At 43.9% G+C, this 27,169-nt stretch overlaps 1 protein-coding gene across 1 annotated transcript in view; it reads right to left on the bottom strand.

Annotated features, from left to right (window-relative positions):
• LOC126159397 (peroxidase-like) overlaps nucleotides 1-27,169 on the bottom strand; it is a 356,870-nt gene that overhangs the window by 19,000 nt on the left and 310,701 nt on the right. Inside the window, exons 5-6 of the mRNA XM_049916512.1 lie at nucleotides 2,351-2,488; nucleotides 1,065-1,329 (exon numbers count right to left, since the gene is read on the bottom strand). Coding sequence (XP_049772469.1) covers nucleotides 1,065-1,329; nucleotides 2,351-2,477 — 392 coding nt within the window. The 5' untranslated portion in view covers nucleotides 2,478-2,488. The remainder of the gene's footprint in view (nucleotides 1-1,064; nucleotides 1,330-2,350; nucleotides 2,489-27,169) is intronic.

Genomic DNA, 27,169 nt, shown 5'->3' with positions numbered 1-27,169 from the left:
ACGTACCTCTCAGTGACCATAAAGGTAAGAAATAACCCGACAGATTAACTGTCGTGGTTTCATTTCATTGTTCCATAGTCATTCAATTTATTTGTATTCGGAAGGTTAAAGTGCAGTTTACATGTCGTCAGCTGCTGCTCGAATTGTAGATGTTGGTAGCGGTGCGTCGAATGAAGGGAGGTGAATGGTCTCACGTTTTTCGCTTCGTAATCAATTTAGTGTTGTTGACGTAACAAAACAATTGACGCCACACTGTCACCACAATCAATGTTTTTAATTTTTTTATATTGCTCAGTTAACCACCACCTGACCATCAGTAACAATTAACTACTAGTTTTACCAGTAATTCCTTGCGGTCACGTGACTTGTCCAAAACTGACGGGTGGTATCCACATCTGCACTTGACCCATTTGATGTGTCCTCTTTTTTTCTTATTTTGTCCTCCTTTTTGAAGCTGTTTGTCCCCCTTTCTAAACAATTGCATCTGGGCACCCTACCTTTGGTACACAGTACTCCAGTCTGTTTGACAGACTGGACTAGAGTATCCTCCTGAACACTTTAAAAAGAGGTTGGTGCAGACCAGAAGGCTAAAGGATTTAGACATGAACTCTACACAAAATAGGAATTGGGAACACGGAGTGGCGATAGGGAAACAGATGAGGCAGCTGCAGAAAAAGGTACTAGACAAAGCTACTGTTCATCACCAACATTTTAAATATAAGGCATTAGCAAGAGCTAGAGTCATTATAGTAGGAGGAGAAATGAGTAAGACAACTGAGTATTGAACGATCTAGCAGTGGCAACTGAATCAGGGGAAGAATTACAATAAACAAGATGGTGCAAAACAGTACGGAAGAAGGATAAAAACAGGAAAGATCAAAGCAATTATAATCACGAAACATGAAGGTTCCATAAAAATGTCATTGGAAAAAAAAAAACTTTGCGAAAAGTTTGCTGCAACCAAGTTTCGTGACATAAAATGGGAGCTGTGAGGAGGGAACAAGAACCAGAATACATTTGCGTGAAAAAGATAATGAAAAGGCGAATTGCTGACAGCTCAGTACCTGCTGCAGGTTCCGCGTGCAAGGTACTGGGCTGCAGTGTTGGCAAGTGCAGCATCCTTGGACCTCTCCCAGACGTCGAGCCAGTCTTCGCTGGGACCAGCCTGCCCGGATTCGATCAGCTGCCCCTGCAGTGGGGTGTTGGGTTTGATCAGGACGTCAGAGGCTATGATGTTGTGTTCCAGGCGGCCAAGTCTTCGGGTGTGGTCAGTAGCGAAGTCGATGGCATCGGTCGGATCCGGTCCGGGCTGTGACGACTCGGGCCAACCTGCAAGAGATTATTCGTTAGTGTGCAAAACACTGGCAGATCGAGGGCAAAAAGTTATAGCAACGTAAGACAGAAGTATGTTGTTTATTTTATGTTATTTATTTCTTGTTTATTTCATTCTTTTACTTTGTCCTTGCAACTCCTGAGGAAAATTTACGTTCTACTGATTTCATAACCAAGTTTCTTCTTCATTACCTTACAAGGACGCAAGTATGTACTTGAATTTTTCATTTGTGTCACTTGCTGATAGAAAGCAAGACAAAACTATTCCCCATGTACCAACTTGTTGGGGCACATTCTGTCTTACTGACACATGGAAAACAGTCATCCCTACATCATAGGCCATATTTACAGATTACATTGATTCCTGCAACATTGTAAGGCGCCAGAAGAAGTAAACATTTTACTATGAAATCGGCGGAATTTAAAGTTACCCATATGCAGCAGAGAGGACCAAGAAAAAATAGGGGAAAGAAGTTAGTTTTCCAGCATGGAGCCTCGATCAGCTTCATATCGATTATCGACAATTTAGACTATGGCTGTATATTGATCTCATGTAACCTGAATGTTGACTCCTCTTGACAATGATAGCGTCGTGGAAAATGAAAGTGGCGCTGTATATTTTCATCAATATCGCTACCATCTTATATGATATCGTTCTAGAAATCAATTTTGGCGAGCGTTTAAATACGTCATTGTTATGACCGGTGAAAAAGATGTGCGATAAGTCAAATACTCGGCTCAGGTATTTCAGCAGTACGGAGAGAAAAGTGGTGTGTGTCTCGATTTGTTAGGTGTTCCTAGGTATCCTTGACAATTCACAATTCGTATTAAGGAACAGGCAATAACACCTCACGCTTTAATGCGGGAAATCCCATTATAGGCGATCACACAGCGAAAAGAAAATGTGACGTGATTTAGTTTGCAATCGTTGCGCAACTAGCCAAATCAACAGGCATTGTTTCGCAACAATTGGGAAAGGTTTGTTACGCAGAAGTGTCAATCAGACTGAACAACTTACCGGCAATAGAGCCCAGGTACGCTTGCAGCGACACCGGGATCTTGATGGCAGCGGCTGTATTCAGCTGCGAACCGAACTGTATGCTCATCCACACGCCGAGGCATAAAACCATCATTGAGCACGTCATCTTGACGCTTCCTGCAACAAAAGGAAACAGAATTCATCACCTTAGTAATTCATCATTTAGCCCATACATCAGTATCAGCTACAAATTTTACTGTCGAATACGATATATTATTCATTACTGGTTTAATTATAACTTGTACCACAAATTCTTAAGCAGCTGCGAGTAGGTGCCAAGTGAGGCCGATAATATTCTACTTGAACGTGGGGTCTGTTATTATCGCAGTAACGTTTTCTCCTATCCGTAGTTACTTCACGTTGATGACCATCAGAACCATTATTATTGTTGTTTTGGAGAACAGTGCGCTAATAAACTGAAGACAAGATGTGGCAGTAATGAGGGACAAATGGGAACCGATGGCAATAACAATAGGGATGTCTACAACGGGAGCCGTCGCGTATCACGGATAACAATGCACCACTGGAATATCTAGTGCGTGGTGAACTGCGGTTCCAAATACTAGAGCTTTATTGATCGATTTATATAACAGCGCCGTCGTTAAAGGGGAAAGACCACACAAGAGTCCCAGCTTCGTTGCGAGGCATATGTTTGCATTATTACATAAAAATATCCTCCCTATAATTCCTACTCTTTATTCAGGGGTCCTTAATGACTTAAGGGAGAGCTAACTGGGCAGGCGCTGTTGTCTAGTCATCTTCTCTAGCATATCTGATAAGATGGCATCTTCTCTTAATTTATGTAGGTATCAGAACCCTATGGGTTAATATATGACGGCAAGTTTCGTTATCTCGTAAACTGCATTATCACGTCAAAGCCCCTTTAAAGGCAATGGCATTGTATCCATTATTCATGCACAAACTCCGGTATTATGGCGTGTTTACAACGTCACAATAACTTTTGCGATTGTACAAAAACATGTCCGCGACAGTAAATTATACTGCTTTCAGCTTCTAGTGACACAATTCGTAAACATAGGTACATGTCATTTTAAAAATCACATATGCTGCGCGCTTTCACATGGCACAATCCGTCTCACCACACCCAACAACAACAGACAAGTGTTATAAATAAGAATTAAATACGTATTATGCTTATAAGTGATATACGGTTGAAAATAGTGATATTTCAGAACGGCCACGAGCTGCTGATAAAATAAATTTCTATATGCTACCTTGATTATTATTGGTTACATATTTGAACGAAATCTGTCGTATCTTAAATACTGGAAAACTGCTTTTACTCAGTTTTACAGTACGTCATGCATGAAAATGCGTCATTCATCCACTTAATTGTTCAAATAAGATGTAAGTGTGCGGAATATGTAAACCAATTCTTACTTAAATTTGCAACTATTTTTTACATGGTATCAAACTCCATAAAAATTTAAATGGCATACGCTTGTAAAAAAACAATAAAAACATATTTTCTGTCAAACACCTTGCGCACGATGCATGTACCGCAATAAAATTATATTTACATGGCATAATTATGACTGTGGAGTAAAAAACAACCCTTACGTCACAGCAAGTACATTGCCATACGATAAATGATTGTATGATGGCCAAATGATTGAAAGTGGTAGTAGATGATGATCCATTTCATCAGCAGCTCTTGGCAGTCCTTAAATGTTACATTATTTTTCAAATATCTACGAGCTATCGGTCACCACATGCAGAAAATAATCTGAAATATTGACTATTTCTACGATATATGCAACTAATTGATCCACTGAAGAGGTGGAAAAACGCATAAAGCAGGTAAAGCAGCAAAGAGAAAAAAAAAAGGCTGACGCGGAAGTTGAGGTTACCTGGCACAAAATCCAGCGGCTTGTGCAGCTCCTTGCAGGTCAACAGTACTTTCTTCGCCGCAACTTGGTGGTTAGCCATCTCTGTTGATTGTAGCTGACTAGTTTCAGAATCTGTAGGAGTACTACGAAATACTGTTCACGAAAGACGAAGCGGATCGTAAAAGAATCCTTACAAAATTAAGGACTCCTTTCAGTCTTTTTCACGACAGGAACACTCGTTTCCTGATGTGCGTTTTTTTTTTTTCTAAAGCTAACTAGGAAAGTAATGTTGTTTCAGGTACTGGTATTTGTAAACAGACTTGTGAGAAAAACAAGAGAGGTGAATGACTTCTTGATACAAGATAACGAGCGCAACTTTCTCTCGGCGAGAAACTGAGGAATACTGATAGTTGAGAGAGGGTGTAGAGAAGGAGATTGGGGCTTAGTGTCAAAGCCTGTGTATGGGGTAGGCGACCCTAGACGGCGAGAACCTTCTGACGATGATGACGAAGTCGTCGCTCCCGGCTCGAGGCATGGGCGCTGGCAGCGTGCCGTACGTCTGTTCGGCCCGTTGCAGACTGACGCTCCCAGCCGAGCGGCCGCAGAGTTAACCAGGTCTGCACGCGGCGAGCACGCCGAAACCATGCGTCCTGCGCGTGATCACCCCTCCCTGCCCCTTCGTGTGTCCCCTCCACGCCGCCAGGAAAAAACGACTTCTTGCCCGCCCCCGCCTTTGCCCGCTGCTGCCTTAGTCACCTCCGCCCGCCTCACTACAACACGCTCTAACCCTCCCTTCCCCCCCCCCCCTCTCTCGCGCTCTCTCACTCTCTCTCTCTCTCTCTCTCTCTCTGTGTGTGTGTGTGTGTGTGTGTGTCACGCAGCTAGCTGAGTCGGTCTGCGCTGTCATAATATTACCCCAACGGCCTTCGCGAGTGCTTTAGCGTCACGCAGCTGACACTGCAGCCACCTCCACCGAACCCCTTCAGCGACCTTTTGCAACCGCGCAGTTTGTGCCACCTTTCGGTCAACGACACTCCCTTGTTTCTCACCCGACCAAAACATCAATGCAGATGTAACGCCAACACGCCTTCTCTAGAGAGATGTCGTTCTGAACACTAAATTTTGAGGTTACCTCCTGTCAGTGAAATTCTCGTGGTTCCCAGCTGACTGACAGTACACTGAAGCCTTATTCATCGACATGTTTTCATTAGAAAGACGGAAACCTTTCAGCATCTTTTTCTAGCCCTAAACTTTGGGGCTACCATTCGGTCGGCGACATTTTCTTGGTTCTCAGCTGCCAAAACATCACTGGAGCTGTATACACCAACACACCTTCACTAGACCTGAATTTTGAGATTGCCATTGGTCAGTGAAATTATCTTGGTTCTCAGCTGATCAAAACAACACTGAAGACATATTTTCAACATATCTCCATTAGAAAGACAGATTCTCTTCAATATCTTCTTGCAGCTGTGCTTCCGTCAGTGACATTCTCTTGGCTCTCACCTAACCAGAACATCATTGGAGACGTACACGCCGAAACATCTTCATTAGAAAGGTGTCGTTTTCAATACTGGATTTTGGGACTACCTCTGGTCAGTGAAATTCTCGTGTTTCTCAGCTGACGAAAACTACAATGAAGCCATATTCATCAGCATGGGTCCATTAGAAAGACAGAATCCTGTCAGCATCTTCCTACAACCCTACCATTCGATCAGTGACCTTGTCTTGGTTCTCACTTGACCTAAACAACACTGGAGGCCACACGGAGTGCCCGCGTGGTTTGAGGCGCCATGTCACGGATTGCGCAGGCCCTCCCACAGGAGGTTTGAGTCCTCCCTTGGGCAAGAGTGTGTGTGTTGTTCTTGGCATAAGTTAGTTTTTTAAGTTACTTTAAGTAGTGTGTAAGTCTACGAACTGATGACTTCAGCAGTTTGGTCCCTCAGGAATTCACATACACATACACACACACACACACACACACACACACACACACACACACACAACACTGCAGCTATATACATCAATACACCTTCACTAGACATGCATAGTTTTGAACCCAGCATTTTGAGACTAACAATGGTCAGTAAAATTCTCTTGATTCTCAACTCATCCAAACAGCACTGAAGCCATATTCACCAATGTGTCTCCATCAGAAAGACAGAATGCCTTCAGCTTCTTTTTGGAACTCTACATTTTTGGGCTGCAATTCAGTCAGGGACATTCTCTTGGCTCTCACTTGAGCAAAACAACACTGGAGAATATGTAAGTCAACACGTGACCACCAGCACTGTGTCGTTTTGAACACTGATGTTAGGGACTACCTCTGGGCAGACAAATTCTCTTGGTTCTCAGCTAACCAAAACAACACAGGAGCCATTTTTCACCAATTTCCCTCCATTTTGCAACCTTTCACAACCTAGCATTTTGAACCCACCCTTTTGGTCAATGACTTTCTCTGGGTGTGCACCTGATAAAAACATACTGGAGCTATGTAAATCAACCCTCTTCACTACAAAGGTGTCTCTTAGCTGACCAAAAGTATACTGAAGTCGTATTCATCAACATATCTCCATTAGAAAGGCAGAACCTCTTTTGTGTAACTTTGCAATCCTACATTTCAGGGCTGCCTTTCGATTAGTGACATTCTCTTGGTTCTGACCTGCCCAAAACAACACTAGAGTATATGTGTCAACATGCCACTACCAGAAAGGTGTCGATTTTATCACTGATGTTTGAGACTACCTCTGATCAGTGAAACTCTATTGGGTCTTGGCTTAACATTGGTGATCAGAGCAAAAAACTTCAAATGAACATATGCCCTTTTCTTAACAATATGCACCTACAGCTGTTTGAAAATCACGAGCATCATTTTATGTGCTTCTTCACCATTACATGCTTACATAGCGCTGTCTTTACTGAAAATTTCAATGTGCGCATACCATACAGCCGGTGACACAGTATCTCCTTGAAAAATATACCAGGTGTTGGGTTGGTCGCCATGGAGTCATTTCTTGGCCACTGAGGTCACACAACTTCTGTTTATGGAGGAACTTCTCTCTTGTATTTTATATGTGAGTGCTCAAGTAAAGGACCGTACGAATGTGCTCCAATCAGCAACACAGTGGCTGTCTACAAAGAGTTTCAAAATGCACTGCAGATGACGGTGTCTCTTTTGAACATCTTTCGTGAGGAAATGTACACAACTAAACAAAACATCAGATCACAATGTCGCATTTACTCTCACCTGCACTTGTCCTGTTTCGCATTATTTTCGTTAAATTCCTCTGAAACTATTCAGAACAGAACATATGTTCATAGGACGTTTTTTTGTCGAGTATCACTAACACTATCACCCATTAAAACTTGTATCTTTCCTCCTGATTCAATTCACCCTGTATGTCAACACGCCATGATTAAAAGAGTGTCACACCGATGTTTCAGACTACTCCGGTCAAAGAAATTCTCATTGTTTTCAGCCGACCGAAACAAAACTGAGACCAATTTCATCAACGTGTCTCCATTGCAAAGACAGAGTCCATTCAGCGTCTGACTTTGGGGCTACTTGGTCAGTGACATTATTTATAGTACCAAGTTGACAAAAACAACTTTGGGGGTGTATGCATCAACACGTCTCAACCACAAAGGCAAGACACTGTCAACATCCTTTTGGTATCCCAAATTTTGGGACTATTTTTCAGTCAGTGACATTTTTTCGGTTGTCATCTGACCAAAACGCTACAGGAGGCACATACATCACCACACACCCACTAAAAAGGCGCAACCGCCTCCACTTAACCCTGTCAGCTTCTGTGACATGCTCAGTCTTCGGACGATGTTTTCTTTCATTTTCTGCATTGATTCTACCTGTGAAATATATAACGCAAATCTCTGAAGAAGTCTTAGAATTTCTTAGTGTATGCTCGATGTCTACGTTTATTACTGGACATAACAGCAATAAAAAAATCGTAAATCGATTATTTCAGAAACCGATTATTTTGAGCTGTTGTAACAGCCAGGCTAAACTGGACATGAAAGCAAAAACGGTACAACAGAAAATAGGTTTTGTCAGCGATAAGCGCCATCCCAGGAAGAGAAACTACCTTCGCGCGCAGAATCTGCGGTTGAAACAGGAAGGAGAGGAAATAATTCTGGTTCACAATGTAAGCTCTACACACACCGAACGGCGTCTTGCGAAGTGCAGCAGACGGCAATCATACGTCGCTACATGTGCTTTCGTAGCCTGTGCACAGAAATTGTTTATCGGCAGTTACAAATTGGTATACGTTAATTAGAACGGTTCGGCTTGTTATTAACGTGTCGTTCGCCACATATAACCTCAATTTCTTGGATAAATAATTGCGGGCTGCATCCTTTGGGTGTGCGTTGCCATTCTCCCAAGATGTTTTTTCCCTGACGAGAATCTTTCCATCTTGCTACCCTCCTTCCCTCACAGACCTAATTTCACAGCCATCTGTCTTCCGCTGGATTCATTTCATGACAACTTCTGTTTTGGTGTTGATGAATGCGCTGTACCACACGCGATGTTGCCTGCACTGAAACTTGCCAAAACGTTTTTGATCATCTCACAACGCAACATCTGTGGAGCTTCCTGTGTGTGTGTGTGTGTGTGTGTGTGTGTGTGTGTGTAGCAAGCAGCTGGTCGCTCAAAGTTTGTTTTCATTCACTCAAGAATGGGGCAGCCAACCTTAGATGCTCAAACCGAAGAAGCATACACTATGTACGCAGATGACCTACACGAAAAAAAAAATTACAGGGAAGTGGCATGTACAGATGATACAGTTTTTTTAAGTGTGACGGTTCGTGTTTGCAGCAAAAACTGTAAGGTTAATCAAAACGTGCGCAATAATCAGTATCATTCCATATCACGGTCTTACGCCGATATTTTTTCCGCGGAGGGGGTTGAGGCTCTGAAATTATTGTTTTCTGTATAGAAGAGTTGGTCAATTTCGAGACGTCTCACGCCACAAGAACTTAATTTTTTAGCAACACAAAAAACTTATTAGATCCCAGAGAATTGATGGTTATCGATTCATTTCTAAAACTGTGTGAGAATTCTATAATGAATGAAAACTTAAATCCGTACTCCAGATCCAAGACAAACGACTGCCCCCTCTTCCCCTACACCACAACACAGCGACGAAATTTTGTTATCCGTTGCGAGAACAGTGCATCAGGCGTTCTGTTGGATACGATATCTGGTGAACAGTAACGATTATCTCGATTTGTAACACAATTTTTACACAAGCGAGCGTGTGTGGGCGAGTTCATTTCACAATGGAGAATTAGCGTCACTCAGCTCTAATCCTGGTCCGGTCGCAGTATGCTACGGACGCGACATGGTGACTCAGCTTGAATAACTTCCATCGCCCTTATTCTACATTTATTGCAGCTCATGATTTAGTTCTTTTTTTTTTCGAGGCATTTGCAACTGTTATGATCTATTAACAGAGGCAAGCAATATTCACGGTCCAGTGGTATTGATGTGATCACCGGCAATGTTCGACATCGATGTGAAACAACCACTCACAGACGACATGTGGCAGCACTAAGAGTGGAACTTACACTGAAGAGCCAAAGAAACTGGTACACCTGCCTAATATCGTGTAAGGCCCCCACGATCACGCAGAAGTGCCGCAACACGACGTGGCATGGACTCGACTAATGTCTGAAGTAGTGCTGGAGGGAACTGACACCATGAATCCTGCTGGGCTGTCTATAAATCCGTATGAGTACGAAGGGGTGGAGATCTCTTCTGAACAGCACGCTGCAAGGCACCACAGATATGCTCAATAATGTTCACGTGTGGGGAGTTTGGTGACCAACGGAAGTGTTTAAACTCAGAAGAGCGTTCCTTGTACTACTCTGTAGCAATTCAGGACGCGTGGGGTGTCGCATTGTCCTGCTGGAATTGCCCAAGCCCATCGGAATCCACAATGATCCTGTATGTATGCAGGAGATCACACAGGATGTTTACGTACTTGTCACCTGTCAGAGTCGTGTCCAGAAGTATCAGGGGTCCCACATCCAACTGCACACGTCCCACACCATTACAGAGCCTCCACCATCTTGAACAGTACCCTGCTGACATCCAGCGTCCATGCATTCGGGAGGTTGTCTCCATACCCGTACAAGTCCGTCTGCTAGATACAATTTGAAACGAGACTCGTCCGACCTGGCAACGTGTTTCCAGTCATCAACAGTCCAGTGTCGTTGTTGACGGGTCCAGGCGAGGCATAAAGCTTTGTGTCGTGCAGTCATCAAAGGTACATGAGCGGTCCTCTTGCTCTGAAATCCCATATCGTTGATGTTTCGTTGAATGATTCGCAAGCTGACATCTGATCATGGTCCAGCATTGAAATGTGCAGCAGTTTGCGAAAGGGTTGCACTTCTGTCAATTTGAACGATTTTTAGTCGTCGTTGGTTGCGTTCTTGCAGGATCCTTTTCCGGCCGCAGCGATGTCAGAGATTTGATGTTCTACCGGATTGGCTCTGAGCACTATGGGACTTAACTTATGAGGTCATCACTCCCCTAGAACTTAGAACTACTTAAACGTAACTAAGGACATCACACTCATCCATGCCCGAGGCGGGATTCGAACCTGCGACCGTAGCGGTCGCGCGGTTCCAGACTGTAGCGCCTCGAACCGCTCGGCCAGCCCGGCCGGCTATACCGGATTCTTGATATTCACGGTACACTCGTGAAATGGTCGTACGGAAGAATCCCCACTTCATCGCTACCTCGTGTGTCCCACCGCTCGTGCGTCGACTGTAACACCACGTTCAAACTGACTTAAATCTTGATAACCTGCCATTGTAGCAGCAGTAACCGATCTAACAACTGCGCCAGACACTAGCGTTATATAGGCGTTGCCCACCGCAGCGCCGTATTCTGCCTGTTTACATATCTCTGTATTTCAATACGCATGCCTTTACGAGTTTCTTTGGCGCTTCAGTGTATAATGTTCTTAACTTTTGGCGAATGTTCTCAATGTTACCCAATGTTTTCGAATGTTCTAGAATAGTCCCGAATGTTTTAGAATGCAAGTTGGAAACGACGCATAAAGACATAGGAATAACTCATGGATGACGTGCACCCACCTGTAGAGGGAAACGATGTAAACAAATAATGATGTAATTCTACAAACAAATCAGGGCATTCGGACTGAGATGAGAGCAAGGAAAAATACTTATATCTATTGATGCAATGATGAACCAAGACGAAAACGTAAACTTTCGAATATAATTCCTAAATTCGCAAAGGGTTTCCGGTATGCCCTCTCAAAAAATTGAAAATAAATAAATAACAATGAAGAAAAACGCCAGATTTATTGAAAAAATTCTAAATAACATCACAAAAAAGAAAAATATTAACTAAAAACCACAAAGTCAGTATCCATATCACGAACTCCACTCATCTCATTCCAACTGACTTATAATAATTCCAGAGTTGCGGAGTGAATTTAAAAGAATCATGTTGCTCGCGCGTACAACTACACGTAGCATGTCAGTGTGTCAGACAACCACAAAAATTATTCGTCTACGCACGCAAAGGCAAAATACCAAACGTAATTTATTACTATATGCTTTGAAAAAGTTAGATGCTGTACAAAAGAAATGATTAACTGCACTTTTTTCCTATTCAGGAAACAAACAATAAAAAAGACCAAGACAAGTGGATCCTTTACAGCTAGTAAGTGAATAACACTTTAACCAAAGTCCGAAAGTGTGCTTTTCTTCGCTTTTTCTTGTTTACTTTGGTCATTGTCATCGCTGAGTGTCAGCGAATACATGTTTCCGCATTAACGATACGTGCGAGGCGAGCGCTCTCGGCCTTACCCGTGAATCGCGCGTCTCAAAGTTGCACAATAATCTCTGACGCGCCGCTCTTGCGAAAAAGACGATTCACGTTGGCAGAACGAGGCACGAAATAATATCGGTCCTAGCAACAGTGCTCTGAAGGAGATGGGTGACACACTGCCTCTTTCCAGAATCCCAAAAATGAATCAAAGTCTACCATCTGCTTTACCTACGACTGAGTCTATGTGATAGTACAATTTCGTCTCGCCACAAACTGCTATACCTAGGTATTTGTATGACTAGGCTGATTCCAACTGTGACTCACTAATATTGTAGTCACAGTGCAGTGCCGATGGTACTGTTACCGACGACTGTGCCGCTAAAGCGGAGTTATTGAACGCAGTTTTCCGAAATTCCTTCACCTGGGAAGACGAATGGAATATTCCAGGATTTGAAATACGAACAGCTGCTAGCATGAGTTTCTTAGAAGGAGATACCTTAGGGGTTGCGAAGCAACTCAAATCGCTTGATACGGGCAAGTCATCAGGTCCAGATTGTATACCGATTAGGTTCCTTTCAGATTACGCTGATACAATAGCGCCCTACTTAGCAATCATATACAACCTCTCGCTCACCGATAGATCTGTACCTACAGATTGGAAAATTGCGCAGGTCGCACCAGTGTTTAAGAAAGGTAGTCGGAGTAATCCATCGAACTACAGACCTATGTCATTGACGTCGGTTTGCAGTAGGGTTTTGGAGCTATTGTATTCAAACATTATGAATCACCTCGAAGGGAACGATCTATTGACACGTAATCAGCATGGTTTCAGAAAACATCGTTCTTGTGCAACGCAGCTAGCTCTTTATTCGCACTAAGTAACGGCCGCTATCGACAGGGGATCTCAAGTTGATTACGTATTTCTAGATTTCCGGAAAGCTTTTGACACCGTTCCTCACAAGCGACTTCTAATCAAGTTGCGGGCCTATGGGGTATCGTCTCAGTTGTGCGACTGGATTCGTGATTTCCTGTCAGGAAGGTCGCAGTTCGTAGTAATAGACAGCAAATCATCGAGTAAAACTGAAGTGATATCAGGTGTTCCCCAGGGAAGCGTCCTGGGACCTCTGCTGTTCCTGATCTATATAAATGACCTGGGTGACAATCTGAGCAGTTCTCTTAGGTTGTTCGCATATGATGCTGTAATTTACCGTCTAGTAAGGTCATCCGAAGACCAGTATCAGTTGCAAAGCGATTTAGAAAAGATTGCTGTATGGTGTGGCAGGTGGCTGTTGACGCTAAATAACGAAAAGTGTGAGGTGATCCACACGAGTTCCAAAAGAAATCCGTTGGAATTCGATTACTCGATAAATAGTACATTTCTCAAGGCTGTCAATTCAACTAAGTACCTGGGTGTTAAAATTACGAACAACGTCAGTTGGAAAGGCCACACAGATAATATTGTGGGGAAGGCGAGCCAAAGGCTGCGTTTCATTGGCAGGACACTTAGAAGATGCAATAAGTCCACTAAAGAGACAGCTTACACTACACTCGTTCGTCCTCTGTTAGAATATTGCTGCGCGGTGTAGGATCCTTACCGGGTGGGATTGACGGAGGACATCGAAAGGGTGCAAAAAAGGGCAGCTCGTTTTGTATTATCACGTAATAGGGGAGAGAGTGTGGCAGATATGATACGCGAGTTGGGATGGAAGCCATTAAAGCAAAGACGTTTTTCGTCGCGGCGAGATCTATTTACGAAATTTCAGTCACCAACTTTCTCTTCCGAATGCGAAAATATTTTGTTGAGCCCAACCTACATAGGTAGTAATGACCATCAAAATAAAATAAGAGAAATCAGAGATCGAACAGAAAGGTTTAGGTGTACGTTTTTCCCGCGCGCTGTTCGGGAGTGGAATGGCAGAGAGATAGTATGATTGTGGTTTGATGAACCCTCTGCCAAGTACTTAAATGTGAACTGCAGAGTAATGATGTAGATGTAGATGGTTTTTTGAAGGTCAGAATTTAACATTTCTTAACATTAAAAGCAAGTTGCCAATCTTTACACCGCTTTGACATCTTATGAAGAATATTTGTACTGATCTATTGGGGTTTCGTCATACAGGGTATCCCAGAAAAAAAGGTCAATATTCAGGGATATGAGGGGAACGACCATTCGAAGCAGAAAACTTCATATGGACACATGTCCTGTTCAGACAGAACACATTTAATGTCGCTTTTATACGCTTTTCTTGAATAACTCGAAGATCGCGGCCTATTGCGAAAAGGTATCGCAGTACAAAATTAAACTACATTAAATTTCCTTGAAAAAGGTCCTATTCATTTCTCCCTCTGGGACTAACAGTTAGAAAAATGGTTCAAATGGCTCTGAGCACTATGGGACTTAACATCTGAGGTCATCAGTCCCCTAGAACTTAGAACTACTTAAACCTAACTAACCTAAGGACAACACACACATCCATGCCCGAGGCAGGATTCGAACCTGCGACCGTAGCGGTCGCGCGGTTCCAGACTGTAGCGCCTAGAACCGCTCGGCCACACCGGCCGGCGTAACAGTTAGATATCCACATGAAGTTCATTGCTTCAAATGATCGTTTCTGTTTTATCCTTGAATATTGACCACTATTCCTGGGACACCCTGTAGATAACTGCATAATGGCGAAAAAATTTAGGTTAGTATTAGCATTTCTGCCAGGTCACTAATATACAACACGAACGGCAATGGACCCAGCGCACTTTTCCTGATGCACGCCTGAAGCTTCCTCTACATTTGTAGATTACTCTCCATCCCTATTTTTGATTGTTTGAAATGCTTGCTTTGCCTTTCATCATTTGTTTTATCACGGAAGTAACGAAATAGTTCAGTCCCCAATGAAAATACATCTACATTACACAAAATAGATCGAATTTATTTTACCTCCAGTATTTGTATAAGCTACCAAATTCTGAGTGTACAGATAAAACCGACATAGGCTCAGTCGTGCGTAAAGCAGGTGGTAGACTTCGACTTATTGGTAGAATACCAGGGAAGTGCAATCAGTCTACAAAGGAAATTGCTTAAAAATCACTCGTGCGACCAGTTCTAGAACACTGATCAAGTTTCTGGAACCCATACCAAGTAGGACTAACATGGGGCATATATAGAGAAGAGTAGCACGAATGATCACAGGTTTATTTGATCCGTGGGAGACTGTCACAGAGATACCGAAGAAAATGAGCTGCCCAACTCTCCTGAGAAAGCCTACTTACAAAGTTCCAACAACCAGCTTTGAATTGTGACCCCTTTCTGCCGTAGGTTCGTGAGGACTTGATTAGATTAATTACAGCACGCACGGATGCATTTAATCATTCTTCCCGCGCTCCATGCATGAGTGGAACATGAAAAACTCCTAATTACTGGTGCCATGCGACGTACCCTCTTCCATGCACTTCACGGTGCAAAGTATAGGTGTAAATATAGTGTTCCCGTGGCGAATCTTCCTCGGAAATTAACGACTACTCTGAGAAGAGAATTTCGTGCGCGCAAGCTGCGATTTGCTTCGGTCTCGAACATCGATCCCCGCCCCTTCAGGACATCGTCAACAATGCCAGCAAACTGCAACATGAAAGTTTTCGCTTCTGGCGTGTGCAAGGAATACAGCGAAGGGAAGTTTCCAGACCTCATACTCTTTCCGGAGCGAGAGATAAGGAATGAAAGCAGGAAACGACACAGCGGATAGGAAACCAACTGTTTTATCTCGTATTAACTCTTCACGGCTGTTTTGTTTCCAAACCAGAGCTATCACAACATAAGACGTATTTATGTCTCCCTCGAACTTAACGACGTACGACAAAGACGGAAAGACTTCAGTATCTTGCTGTTTTCTGCCGTGACGAGTACATTATGAAAAAAGAATGTGTAGACTGAACTACGAGTTACTTGCAAGAAGAATACTAAATGAGGAAGCAGCCCATCTTTATTAAGTTTATTTGCCCGGGCTCTTTGCTTTTCCACAGCGGAAAACGCATGCCCCGTATGGTCCAGATCCGCACACACCAAAAAAGTCTGTACAAGCCTGAACGACACATGAGGCTAACAACAGGATGCATGAAACCGACACCACTTGGGAAGCTACATAAAGCGGCCGGTTTCTCACATCCAGAATCCCGAAGAACTGCACGAGAACATACAGAAAACTTTAAACATATTTTCGATGAGATTGCCGCCCACTATGTCCACCAGACCAGTTATGTATATAGAAAAAAATAGTGGCCCTATTACACTTTCCTGGAGCACTCCTGATGCAGTTGTCTCTCAAGAATATTCGCCGTCGACGGCAGTATACTGGGTCCTATTACTTACGAAGGCTTCGAACCACTAAATCTAATTAAATGGAGCCTCAAAGACGATTCAGATAAGAAATGCAAATGTCGTGAAGTCCAGAAATGGAACATTTCCTGCAATGTCCCAACTGCCCCATGAGATGCACCACTGAGCGCCTATTGTCCCCATATTGTGCTGAAAAACTTCAAAAGAAAGTTTCTGGACACAAAAAAGTAAGCAAGTGTAAGATTTCAAATAACTTCCGGGAATTCAGCCAGGTTACACTTTCAGCGACCGCCGATATTTCGGCGGGAGAACACCCCGCCATTTTCAAGGCAAACTGCAACGGACAGGCGGCGTACATGCAAATTTAATACCTCGGTTCTCGGACCGAAGCAGGAAAGATAACACACACACACACTGAACACTAGTGCCACCAAAGATGACCAAAGTCAGAGCTATCGATAGTGAGACTATGAACTCGCAGGTGAGGCAGCATTGACTCTGTTCCTCTGTTCTTTGACAAGGGAGAGAGCCGGATTCCAAACAGAGTTTAAACACAAACTTCCGTCCCTGTTAACGAGGTTGCTCGCTAATTTAATCTCAACAACAGTGTGATTAGGGAGGCAGTTGAGATTAAATTAGCGAGCAACCTCGTTAACAGGGACGGAGGTTTCTGTTTAAACTCTGTTTGGAATCCGGCTCTCTCCCTTGTCAAAGAACAGAGGAACAGAGTCAATGCTGCCTCACCTGCGAGTTCATAGTCTCACTATCGATAGCTCTGACTTTGGTCATCTTTGGTGGCACTAGTGTTCAGTGTGTGTGTGTGTGTGTGTGTTATCTTTCCTGCTTCGGTCCGAGAACCGAGGTATTAAATTTGCATGTACGCCGCCTGTCCGTTGCAGTTTGCCTTGAAAATGGCGGGGTGTTCTCCCGCCGAAATATCGGCGGTCGCTGAAAGTGTTACCTGGCTGAATTCCCAGAAGTTATTTGAAAGTTGTATACGCCAGGAGAAACTCAGGTCTCACAAGTGTAAGATGGCAGCTGAGAGCTCAGTGGGCCTGGCACATGGGTTCAAATGGCTCTGAGCACTATGGGACTTAACTTCTGAGGTCATCAGTCCCCTAGAACTTAGAACTAGTTAAACCTAACTAACCTAAGGACATCATACAAATCCATGCTCGAGGCAGGATTCGAACCTGCTACCGTAGCGGTCGCGCGGTTCCAGACTGTAGCGCCTACAACCGCTCGGTCACTCCGGCCGGCAGGCGTTAGGGAATTGCCAGTGTGGTGTAATGAAGTGTTGAGATTAGCAGCAGCGTTGGTTGACGAATGGATGAGTATAGTACGTAGGTTGCGGTATTTATGCAGAGCTGAAGACGTCTGCTCAAGATAGACTGGCTTCAACAAACCAGACTTCGGAGTGAAGGCAACAACATTATCATCATCAACAACAACAACATGACACTGGGTTGACATGTATCACCAGTCTCGGTAATTTTTGGGAATTATTGTCTTTCGAAACCCCAGGCCCCTAACGATATATATCGAACTTAAATTCAATTTCGACCACACGACTGCAGCAGCGCGAGTTATGGTATACGTCTAGTGCCTTGCCAGGGGAACACAATTTGTCGTTTTCCGTTGTGAACAGCAACGAGTGAAAGTGTTGCAGTTTCGACTACTGATATTCTCACATGACAAAATCTAATTTATTGGTTATGTAGTCTGGAAAATTGTCCGAAATTTTGTACGGACTATGCATTGCTTCCAAATGAGGATAGCAGAAATTGTGTAGAATTTCATGGACTCAGCACCCTCGAACTTCGGAAGAAAGATGCGGATGCTGATTTTCCTGTGTAGTTGTACACCGTCATTTGGGAACATCTGTATGAAAGAACACATGGTTGGACAGTTCCAAGTTATCCATCGAGGAGAGTATTATTTTAGTTTCTTGTTGGATGAGAGACTATACGCTACAAGCGAGAGCTTCTGAAACACAATTCACCACAAAGACTATGAGCGACTGCTACGGTTTCTGGCGAGAAATCTGTTAGGTAATAGTGATCTGACAGGTGGACAAAACAAGGTTTTCGAAATAGGCGAATAGCTACTAGGAAATACCAGAGAGAAAGAAAAAAAAGCACTCCTTCAGGCTACGAGCGGCCTACCGGAACCATCCGACCGCCGTGTCATCCTCAGTGGAGGATGTGGATAGGAGGGGCGTGGGGTCAGCACACCGCTCTCCCGGTCGTTATGATGGTATTCTTGACCGAAGCCGCTACTATTCTGTCGAGTAGCTCCTCAATTGGCATCACGAGGCTGAGTGCACCCCGAAAAATAGCAACAGCGCATCGCCGCCTGGATGGTCACCCATCCAAGTGCCGACCACGCCCGACAGCGGTTAACTTCGGGGATATCACGGGAACAGTGTACCCACTGCGGCAAGGCCGTTGCCCAGCAGAGGGAAAATGAAGTTGAACATATCTGGGTATTTGGCAGCATTGAAAGTGCTTTATAGTTCGAGTTCATTCAAGGGGGAAGCAAAATTCCGGACTTTCTGATAAAGGACTTCATATTGGCAGTCACGAAGGGGATAAGACGTGTATTTAAGACACACAAGACCTTACCGAAAGAAAGACTTCAACATGAATTTGTGAATCATTCTGTTGAATTTGTGTAATCGCACAATCCATTTGTCCATACACAGAACATCGAACGCTTGTGGAAATCTGTGAAATCGCCGATAAACGAGAGAGCCGTCCGTGAGAAAGGAACGAACCCTGTATCTTCCGATTCCGATATCTCCACAACTTGAGGTTGCGTGGAAGACTTGACCCTCCTGATACTCTTCCGATATTTCTAACATAGCGAGAAGTACCCAGGTTAGGGCAAAACAGGATTGCTGCCAGCACGAGGAACAGCGGATGAAGAAGGAGTGGCTGACGAGCAAAGTAAGTCAAGTTACTACTTTCATTTGTAATTAACTGCAACTTAGTAAACGTTCGTCTTCTGTCGTTGCTCTAGTGAATGCTGTATACAGTATCCCTAACTGGCGCCACCAGTTGTACGGTCGACATTACATCGCAAGATCGATATGTAGGGTAAACGTTAATAAAATTGAAAAACTGAAGGGACGGATTCCTGAATGGAAATGGAGGAAAAAAAAAGGTCCTATGAATATGTGTCTGGAAATGGACGCTGCGCGTACAGTGACAACAAATCGTCCCAAAACACAGTACAGAGCTGCACTGCATCAATGTTATTCAAGTGGGATTGATACACATAATCATACTTTGGCTTACAGCATGTTGGCGGGCCACTTGTCTGAAGCTGGTACTTGGGTTCGTCTCAGTATCCTGTAGAAACTGGTCCTACAAATCTGGTGTAGGCGCATTCTGCAGATGCATTTCTGGGAACACGTTCACAGGACTTCTTTTTCTCCATTTCGAGTCAGGAATCCGTTCTTGCAGTTTATCGGTTTTATTAATATTCAGTGCCGGCCGTGGTGACCGAGCGGTTCTAGGCGCTCAGTCCGGAACCGCGCGACCGCTACGGTCGCAGGTTCGAATCCTGCCTCGGGCATGGATGTGTGTGATGTCCTTAGGGTTAGTTAGGTTTAAGTAGTTCTAAGTTCTCGGGGACTGATGACCACAGATGTTGAGTCCCATAGTGCTCAGAGCCATAAACATTCACTGTGTGTATCTTTAGGGGTCCACGAGTTCGATAGGCAATGATTCTTCGGACTAACAACAACAACAGCAACAACAACATGATACCGTGTTGGTAAGTATCACTGGTTTCTCTTAAACAGTTTCACGGACGAGAAAGGAAGTCTCGAGGAGCAGGCTGTCTTAGCACACGGTTGGGTAGCTGATGGACAGGTCGGCAGCGGCCTTGGCGTGTCCGGTACACGTGGTGAGTCATTTGGGCACAAGGAAACCTGCTGCAGACCTGGCCGCTCGCCGCTTATGCAGCAACAGCCGCGAGCCTTTGCAGCGCCCCTCGGCTCTGCCCCAGTGCGCAGTTTCCCCCACTCACATCTAAGAGCACTCCAGCCCAGCAGCGCCGGTGTAGCGCCCGGACAGGCCGGCGTCTCCTCTGGAACTTTCCGGGTGGCCCCATTCTGCACGCGCCGCCGCAGCCCAAAATAAGCGGACCGCCGCTCTCCAGCTGCGCCGCTACGAATCGCGGGCTGCGACTGTGCGTAATCTCTGCTAAAGGGCGGGCAAACAGAACACAGCATGTTGTTCTCAATGGAGAGACGTCTGCAGACGTTAAAGTAACCTCTGGCGTGCCACAGGGGAGTGTTATGGGACCATTGCTTTTCACAATATACAGGGTGATTCAAAAAGAATACCACAACTTTAGGAATTTAAAACTCTGCAACGACAAAAGGCAGAGCTAAGCACTATCTGTCGGCGAATTAAGGGAGCTATAAAGTTTCATTTAGTTGTACATTTGTTCGCCTGAGGCTCTGTTTCAGCCAATAAAGTTTTTGGTCCCTTTTTCTTCGAAGGTGCTACTGTAACTGGACTACAGTATCTGGAGATGTTAGAGAATTGGCTGTTCCCTCAGCTCGAACAAGAAGCACAACAATTCATATTTCAGCAGGATGGAGCGCCACCACATTGGCACTTATCTGTCCGTAACTACCTGAACGTCAACTACCCGAGGCGATGGATCGGCCGCCAGGCAGCCCGTGACAGAGCACTTCATCACTGGCCTCCAAGAAGCCCTGATCTTACCCCCTGCGATTTTTTCTTATGGGGGTATGTCAAGGATATGGTGTTTCGGCCACCTCTCCCAGCCACCATTGATGATTTGAAACGAGAAATAACAGCAGCTATCCAAACTGTTACGCCTGATATGCTACAGAGAGTGTGGAACGAGTTGGAGTATCGGGTTGATATTGCTCGAGTGTCTGGAGGGGGCCATATTCAACATCTCTGAACTTGTTTTTGAGTGAAAAAAAAACCTTTTTAAATACTCTTTGTGATGATGTATAACAGAAGGTTATATTATGTTTCTTTCATTAAATACACATTTTTAAAGTCGTGGTATTCTTCTTGAATCACCCTGTACATAAATGACCTAGTAGATAGTGTCGGAAGTTCCATGCAGCTTTTCGCGGATGATGCTGTAGTATACAGAGAAGTTGCAGCATTAGAAAATTGTAGCGAAATGCAGGAAGATCTGCAGCGGATAGGCACTCGGTGCAGGGAGTGGCAACTGACCCTTAACATAGACAAATGTAATGTATTGCGAATACATAGAAAGAAGGACCCTTTATTGTATGATTATCTGATAGCGGAACAAACACTCGTAGCAGTTACTTCTGTAAAATATCTGGGAATATGCGTGCGCAACGATTTGAAGTGGAATGATCATATAAAATTAATTGTTGGTAAGGCGGGTACCAGGTTGAGATTCATTGGGAGAAAATGTAGTCCATCAACAAAAGAAGTGGCTTACAAAATACTCGTTCGACCTATACTTGAATATTGCTCATCAGTGTGGGATCCGTACCAGATCGGGTTGACGGAGGAGACAGAATAGATCCAAAGAAGAGCGGCGCGTTTCGTCACAGGGTTATTTGATAACCGTGATAGCGTTACGGAGATATTTAGCAAACTCAAGTGGCAGACTCCGCAAGAGAGGCGCTCTGCATCGCGGTGTAGCTTGCTCGCCAGGTTACGAGAGGGTCCGTTTCTGGATGAGGTATCGAATATGTTGCTTCCCGCTACTTATACCTCCCGAGGAGATCACGAATGTAAAGAGATTGGAGCGCGCACGGAGGCTTTCCGGCAGTCGTTCTTCCCGCGAACCATACGCGACTGGAACAGAAATGAGAGGTAATGACAGTGGCACGTAAAGTGCCCTCCGCCACACACCGTTGGGTGGCTTGCGGAGTATAAATGTAGATGTAGATGTAGATATACCACGTGATCAAAAAGTCAGTATAAATTTGAAAACTCAATAAATCACGGAATAATGTAGATAGAGAGGTACCAATTGACACACATGCTTGGAATGATATGGGGTTTCATTAGAACCAAAAAATACAAAAGTTCGAAAAATGTCTGACAGATGGCGCTTAATCTGATCAGAATAGCAATAATTAGTATAACAAAGTAAGACAACGCCAAGATGATGTTCTTTACAGGAAATGCTCCATATGTCCACCATCATTCCTCAACCATAGCTGTAGTCGAGGAATAATGTTGTGAACAGCACTGTGAAGCATGTGCGGAGTTATGGTGAGGCATTGGCGCCGGATGTTGTCTTTGAGCATCCCTAGAGATGTCGGTCGATCACGATACACTTGCGACTTCAGGTAAGCCCAAAGCCAATAATCGCAGGACTGAGGTCTGAGGACGTGGGAGGCCAAGCGTGACGAAAGGGGCGGCTGAGCACACGATCATCACCAAACGACGCGCGCAAGAGATCTTTCACGCCTGTAGCAATATGGGATGGTTCTAATAAGCATGTGTTTCAAATTTTTACCTCTCTATCAACATTATCCCTTGGTTTATTAAGTTTTCAAATTTATACTGTCTTTTTGTTCACCCGATAGAACAGCAGACGGCTACTGTCGTTACTGTACAGACATAGGGGCAATTTTGCTAAGAGGGGACAAACTGCAGGGAACGAGGATAAGGAGCAAAGATGGTCATACAGACTGGAAATGCGTTCGAAGGGAGGTACACCCATTTCAAGGTCAAGATTAAAAACTATAATGGTTTAAATGACGGAAAGCACACATGACAACACACCAGGCAAGAGGAAATGTTGTGACTGTAGTAGCGTTTTAGCTACACACTTCTGAGCCATGGTAAAAATCGGTTTTGAACAGCTCGCCGCAGCGCGTAGTGTGAAGCAGTCGCCCTCCGTTTCTGGCGGTGGCGCCGCTGGGGCAATCACAGCTTTGGTGTCTCCCTCTGGTGGGAAAGGGGAAAGGTTGCCTGTTCACGTGCATTTAAGGGGCGCTATGAGCTCGCCAGTTGGTCAGTCTGGAGTCAGTCTGGGCCAGTCTCTGGTCCCCAGGTTGCTCGTCTCTCTCTCGCCCACATTTGTTACGCAGTTAGTAGAGGTGGGCAAACTAAAACATAACTGTTTCGAAACAAATGAAACAATACAATGTAATGTTTCGAAACGCTGTTTCGAAACAGTGAAACAGTTTGTGTTTTGTAATAGTACTGGAGGCGGGAACAAACTGCAGAAACAACGGATACGCTACTGGGATTCCCAAATTTCGTTAGTATGGATAATATATACCCGGCCTGCTAGTATTCATGCACACATTGTGGAGAATAGGCACATTGACTATAGACTCATGAATAAAGCCACATAATTCGAAAAAATAACGACATGTAAGAGAAAAAATTTTTGTCCCTCAAGGTGTTTCAAATCATTACTATAAATCCACCATGCTTCCCAGCCCTTCCCGTTCACTATTACATCATCAATGATCCCTCAATCACATTACTTGAAAGTACATCCAATTTACGTATAGTCTAAAAACTGCCACTCTACGCCTTTTCTAATTCAAAATGTTGTAGGTTTACTTGAGTTTTTTAAATGTGATTACTGTACATGAACAGAGAAGCATATTTTATAGGAGATCTGTAATTTAACTGAATGTTTTTCACACTTTTATTATTTTGAATGCGAATAGTGTGCTTTATTTTATTGTTTGTTAGTATTTATAAAGCATATATTACGCCATATTTTATAGGAGATCTGTAATTTAACTGAATGTTTTTCACACTTTTATTATTTTGAATGCGAATAGTGTGCTTTATTTTATTGTTTGTTAGTATTTATAAAGCATATATTACGCCATTTCGGACTAGAGCAGTCAATTAGAAACGAAACTTTATTTTCGGAAATCTTAAGCATCATGCTGTTATGTGTCAAAAAGATTTCGACACTCTTGAAAGAGTTTCATGAAGTAGTATGTTAAACGTATTTCCGTATCTGCGCCGTGCCCGAATCTCGTCCGAGACAAAGTGAAATGAAGCATCACTGTTTCGATACAGTTAGTCCGTCCAAGCACAAGTGGACTGAAACAGCGTTATTTTGAAACAACGATACAGTTTCTGTGGCTGGCTCGAGATCGAATGTGGTCCCGTTATCCGACACAGTGCGGAATGAAACACCACTGTTTCGAAACAGTGAAACATAGCAGTTTCGAAACAGTGAAACAGTTCCACGTATCGATACACTGTATCGAAACATAGAAACAGTGGCCAAGTCTAACAGTTAGTGTCTGTCTGTCGTTCAGAGCTGCCCCTGTCATCTCTGTCGGATTTGGTGTGTTAACGAATTTATTTCTTGGAGTGTAACGGCCTAATTCCTGAAATATGTTTTGATCTTGTCTATCACCCTGATAGGCGGTATCTGTGTACTGTAGAGCATCTTAACTTGTTTGGCCAGCCCTGTAGAATTTTATATAAGATTGCATTTCATGGGCTTTTATTTAAATGGTCATTTTAGTATATAAAGTTGCCACCCTTCCACCGTAAGACTTTTCTTAGAAGTTAAAATCAAGTTTCACCTTCGGTGGCAAAGATAATATTTTAATTATTAGTGTTTTGTACCATTTCCATCCCTCCTACCGCGGTGCATAGTTTGTGTGCTTGTGTAAATTGTTAAAACCTTTAGTTTAAAGTAATCTGGTGTGTAGCAGATTTGCACCAGTGTAATGTTTCAGAGGCTGTTGTGAGCGGTCGTAACTACGGCCATGTCAAAAGGGAGCGGCAAGGTTCTCTGCCCGAAAGCTCATACAGTCAAAACTTGTTTCTTTCTGTCTCTGAATAAGTTGTAACTTGATATTTAGAGGGTGCTTTGTGATTACAATTTTAAATCTGTTCTTTTTAAAAAAAAATGCTTTTAGGCATTATTCAAGTGATTAAAATTACCAGTTGTCAAAAAGGAATTTGCTTATGATTTCATCAGTTACTCCCTGGCAACTACTTCCATTCTTATATAATGTGATTAAATGTGTTAAAGTTCTTGATGAATCCCTATTAAATAAAATAAATTGTTACGAATATTCTTTGAAAAGCTAGAGAACCACCATGTAGTAACCACACTACCCCTTGTACCACCAGAGACAGGTCTTTCAGCAGAAGAGGCAGTGTGACCCACGGGTGCAGACATCCCTCACTTCTGAGGCATGGTGGTGTAGGTTGGCTGTCCCACGAGGCGGTCGCCAATAATCCCCGCTCAGACACTGAGGCTGAACAGGCGCTGAAGGTTCTCTGCCACAACACTGTACGGATTCTCCGCAGACGACAGGTGGGTGTCGTTACGGTTGACCATACCACCCTTCGTAAGGGCTGCCTCTTGTGTGACTGGGATGGATGGCGGGAATGCCAGCACGGTAGTGGCCTGTCCCACGAACCACCGACAAATCCGTCGCCACAGAGACTAGTCCGTAGGTAAGAAGACCTGCACCCTTTGAGACAACCGATAGCAGCGGTTAATGTGGAGAATGTTCGATACGGTCGTCTAGCTTACGCCATGATGGTAGGGCACCTGGCCGGTGATGATACTTCACAGATCTTTCATCTCCACCCCCAAGCGGGTGAACGTCTCTTGGAAATATCTCTGGTCATATGTCCACATGACCTGCTTCGTTCCTTATCCATTCAGGGATCGTTTCCTGTAGTTTATCCCCAATTAGCAAAATTTGTAGACTGGCAATGGCAAGGAAAGCGTTTCTGAAGAATAATAATTTGTTAACATCGAGTATAGATTTAAATGTCAGGAAGTCGTTTCTGAAAGTATTTGTATGGAGTGTAGCCATGTATGGAAGTGAAACGTGGACGATAAATAGTTTAGACAAGAAGAGAATAGAAGCTTTCGAAATGTGGTGCTACAGAAGAATGCTGAAGATTAGATGGATAGATCACATAACTAATGAGGACGTATTGAATGGAATTGGGGAGAAGAGGAGCTTGTGGCACAACTTGACTAGAAGAAGGGATCGGTTGATAGGGCATATTCTGAGACATCGAGGGAACACCAATTTAGTATTGGGGGGCAGCGTGGAGGGTAAAAATCGTAGAGGGAGACCGAGAGATGAATACACTAAGCAGATTCAGAAGGATGTAGGCTGCAGTAGGTACTGGGAGATGAAGAACCTTGCACAGGATAGAGTAGCATGGAGAGCTGCGTCAAACCAGTCTCGGGACTGAAGACCACAACAACAACAGCAAAATCTGCCAGGGTGACTCAGAACGTTCAGGAAAAGCTGAAGGAGCTGATACAGGAATCCAAATACGAGAGGGTTTAATATGTAATGCAACACATTTTTTTTTCTCGGCCAACTTCGTTTGAAAGAGTGCGAAATTGTTTGTGGGTCATCGTGGAATATTCCTGCTTCAACCCCTTTAGTTTCATGAAGCTCCAATAGGCGGCAGTGTTATACGTAGAGTTCAAAACGGCGTCTTCAAAATGGCGTCTACAATTGAGGTGTGTTCCAAGCAGTGATCTGGCATTAGGTTTCATTTGGGGGGAAATCAGAGCTTCGCAAATATTCATAGGGGCTTGATTAATGTTTGTAGAGACCTGGCAGTCGGTGGTCGGGCGAGGCGCCTGTTACCACCTCACGTTCGTCCAAACTTGTTCGATCTCCCGCGTGACGACCGACTGCATTCAGCTGTGACTCCTACAATGTTGGAACGTGCGTATTCTCCATTGGAGGTGAGCGGCGGATCACAATCAAACACCTCGCTCTTCAACTGGACATCTCTTTTGGTAGTTCGCGTACTCAGAAGTGTATTCCCACTGGGTTCCTC

This window comes from Schistocerca cancellata, unplaced genomic scaffold, assembly GCF_023864275.1.
Source record: "Schistocerca cancellata isolate TAMUIC-IGC-003103 unplaced genomic scaffold, iqSchCanc2.1 HiC_scaffold_1132, whole genome shotgun sequence".
Classification (NCBI taxonomy): Eukaryota; Metazoa; Arthropoda; class Insecta; order Orthoptera; family Acrididae; genus Schistocerca; species Schistocerca cancellata.
The sequence above is the reverse complement of the archived record's forward strand: the minus strand, read 5'-3'. Positions and strand labels throughout refer to the sequence as shown.